The sequence below is a fragment of the Malus domestica genome, chromosome 04 (assembly GCF_042453785.1).
Source record: "Malus domestica chromosome 04, GDT2T_hap1".
NCBI lineage: Eukaryota > Viridiplantae > Streptophyta > Magnoliopsida > Rosales > Rosaceae > Malus > Malus domestica.
The window spans coordinates 10,627,889-10,630,345 of NC_091664.1; the positions used below are offsets into that span (position 1 = coordinate 10,627,889).

Below are 2,457 nucleotides of genomic sequence, written 5' to 3' on the forward strand. Positions count from 1 at the left end.
GAAAAAACTAATGAAAATAACTTAAAACCTTTAAATTTTTATCAAAAATAACAAAAAGATGTTGTAAATGAATAATATTAGGAGTGGCTTTTTAAAGTAAAATTGTCATTTTTCGTTAAACACTTCCTTAAAAAAAAGTACAAATAATGGTACAAGTGGTAAGTGTCGCATTGCTTATATTTCGAAAATGTAAATCAAACCTAGCAAGTGAACATTGGGTCTAATTAAACCCAAATTGTGAATAATTAAAGAAAACATAACATACAAAATGGCCACTTTATACCTTCATTTGACCCCAAAATGTCAAAATTAACATATCCCATGCAAACACCAAATTACACAACACAACAAGTACACAACCATTAACACATAATTAGATCATAAAACAGCAGCAGATAAAGTATAACAATAAACTAATTAAATTTGATTAACCTCTAATTAAGTTGGGGACTGAGTCAAACCCTTGCTGGTGTTATACCTGCATATCACCTTGCACTTGACTACACTCCCATACACATAGAACCCCGGCGCCACCATGATCCTCACCACCGCCGGAACCAACTTCCTGGCCTTGTCCCCGCCCATGTCCTCCATGTAAACCGGATCGAACCCGGCCCCTTTATCGACCCGAAACACCGGCAACCCCGGGTGAACCGAATTCGCCAAAAGGTGAACCAACCATACACTCTTTGAAGCCCCGAAAAATGCCTGCAGCAGCTGTTCAGGCCACGCCCGATTCCAACCCAACATAGCCACAATCTCACTCATTTTCCGATCACAAAACCCACTAAACTCCTCACTAAAATGCTTAGTCCCCTTAATCAAAACCTCGTCCCACGTTAATCCCCTGAGCACGTTAAACGACGTGTAGTTCGCCTCGGACCGCTCGACCGGGTTCAGAACTTGGACAACCGAGTGTTTCTGAAACCCGGGGGATTCGAACTCGTCGAAGAACGCCCGGTTCAGCAGAGCCTCCAGGTAAAACAGCAAGCTTTTCGGGTTTTTCGAAATCGAGAGCTTCACGTCGTACGGTTGGAGAAGCCCGGAGATTTTCTCGTTCACCTTTCCGAAACCCATGTGGCGGAGCTGCATCGTGAGCGACCGGCTCAGCCCCCTGATCGAATTCCGAGCCTCCGAGACGGAAACCAGGAAATTCTCGACAACCATCTTCTCGACGGCATCGTTTGACCCTGACCCGCCGAAGCTCCGCCGCCGGTTGATGTGGGTTTTGGTCAACTGGTACGGAGATGAATTGCTGCTGCTGCATTCGTCGAGCCCGGATTTCAAACCATGGCAGTAGATTTCGAGCTTGTTGAGCTTTTTCTCCAGCTCGGCCATGGAGTATTTGAGCCTCGAGGCTTCCAATTGCGCTTCTTCTCTCTTCCTCGTAGCGTGAACTAGTTTGTGCGAAAGCTCCGCCACCGCTATCTTCCACTGCTCCTCCCTCGCCGCCGCAGCGTAGTCCATCGCCGTCGTCGGCGTTTTCGGACTCTTCCGAGTAAACGAAGACAAAATCGACCTGATAATGCCGTTGGGGCTCGCCGTCGACAACGACAGGGACGTCCTGTTTTCGAGCGGAACGACAGAGATCTTTTCGCGAGCATGTGGTCGGCACTTGTTGCAGGACACCGACCCGTCGGCTGCTTCCTCGGTTTTAGCCGACTCCGCAGACTCCGACCGTTTTCTGCTGTGGCGTCTGCCGTTTTTGTGATCGGAAGGCGTCGGCTTTGGAGTGGTAGCAGTACTGGTCGCTCCTCTGTCCGTTGACTCCGTACAGAGATCATCTTCCTGTTCCTCTTTATCACACTCTTGAATCTGCAAAAACCAACGGACAAACAAAAACAAACAAAACATTAAAAACTAATTAATGGGTTGTTTTAGTTTCTCATGAAAGATCAAAACTTTATTGTTTTCCCGAGAAACAAACAGATGACAGAATGGAGGGAGGACTTACGGGGGTGAAATGGGAGGGTTTAGGAGGAGGGGGAGGGGGAGGTGGGGACTTGGAGGAGGGCGGCGGCGGCGGCGGAGGACGAGGAGGAGCCATGGAGTTCTTTTTGCAACTTTGTTTTGGTACGGGATTTTGGGGTCACGAACACATCTATATACGTGGGATTTTTCTTTATCCTGAATAGTGAATCCTGAGTGTTTTTGTTTTGTTTCATTTTGTTTATGATTAAATTTTCGTCGGGCAGCGATGGTGGTGGGGCGGAGGTAAAGCTTGGTTCCCACGCGCGGTCAAACAACAAGGATAGTTAGTTCCAACCATTTATTTTCCCTCTCTTTTTATTAACGGCACAATCGCTTTCGGATATGACACTAATTTAAAATTTTAAGCTGATTAATTGTTGCTTGAGAAACTGGACCACGATGGAATTGCTCCCAATTCATGCTTCCCACACTGAAATTGACGGTTCAATGAAAACAATAACAAGTGCTACGTGTTAAATGCAATAT

General features: G+C 46.4%; 1 protein-coding gene across 1 annotated transcript; it reads right to left on the minus strand.

Annotated features, from left to right (window-relative positions):
• Positions 1–262: 262 nt before the first annotated feature.
• On the minus strand, positions 263–2,161 carry LOC103408298 (IRK-interacting protein). The gene is made up of 2 exons (XM_008347155.4): positions 1,955–2,161; positions 263–1,815 (listed from the first exon to the last, which is right to left on the minus strand). The coding sequence occupies exons 1-2, from the start codon at positions 2,045–2,047 to the stop codon at positions 439–441; spliced, it is 1,470 nt and encodes a 489-aa protein (XP_008345377.1). The 5' UTR covers positions 2,048–2,161; the 3' UTR covers positions 263–438.
• Positions 2,162–2,457: the final 296 nt, after the last annotated feature.

Coding starts and splice junctions, on each gene's coding strand:
- LOC103408298 (XM_008347155.4), bottom strand. CDS start 2,047: ATGGCTCCTCCTCGTCCTCCGCCGCCGCCGCCGCCCTCCTCCAAGTCC. Junction 1,816..1,954: donor AACCCTCCCATTTCACCCCC/GTAAGTCCTCCC, acceptor TGGTTTTTGCAG/ATTCAAGAGTGTGATAAAGA.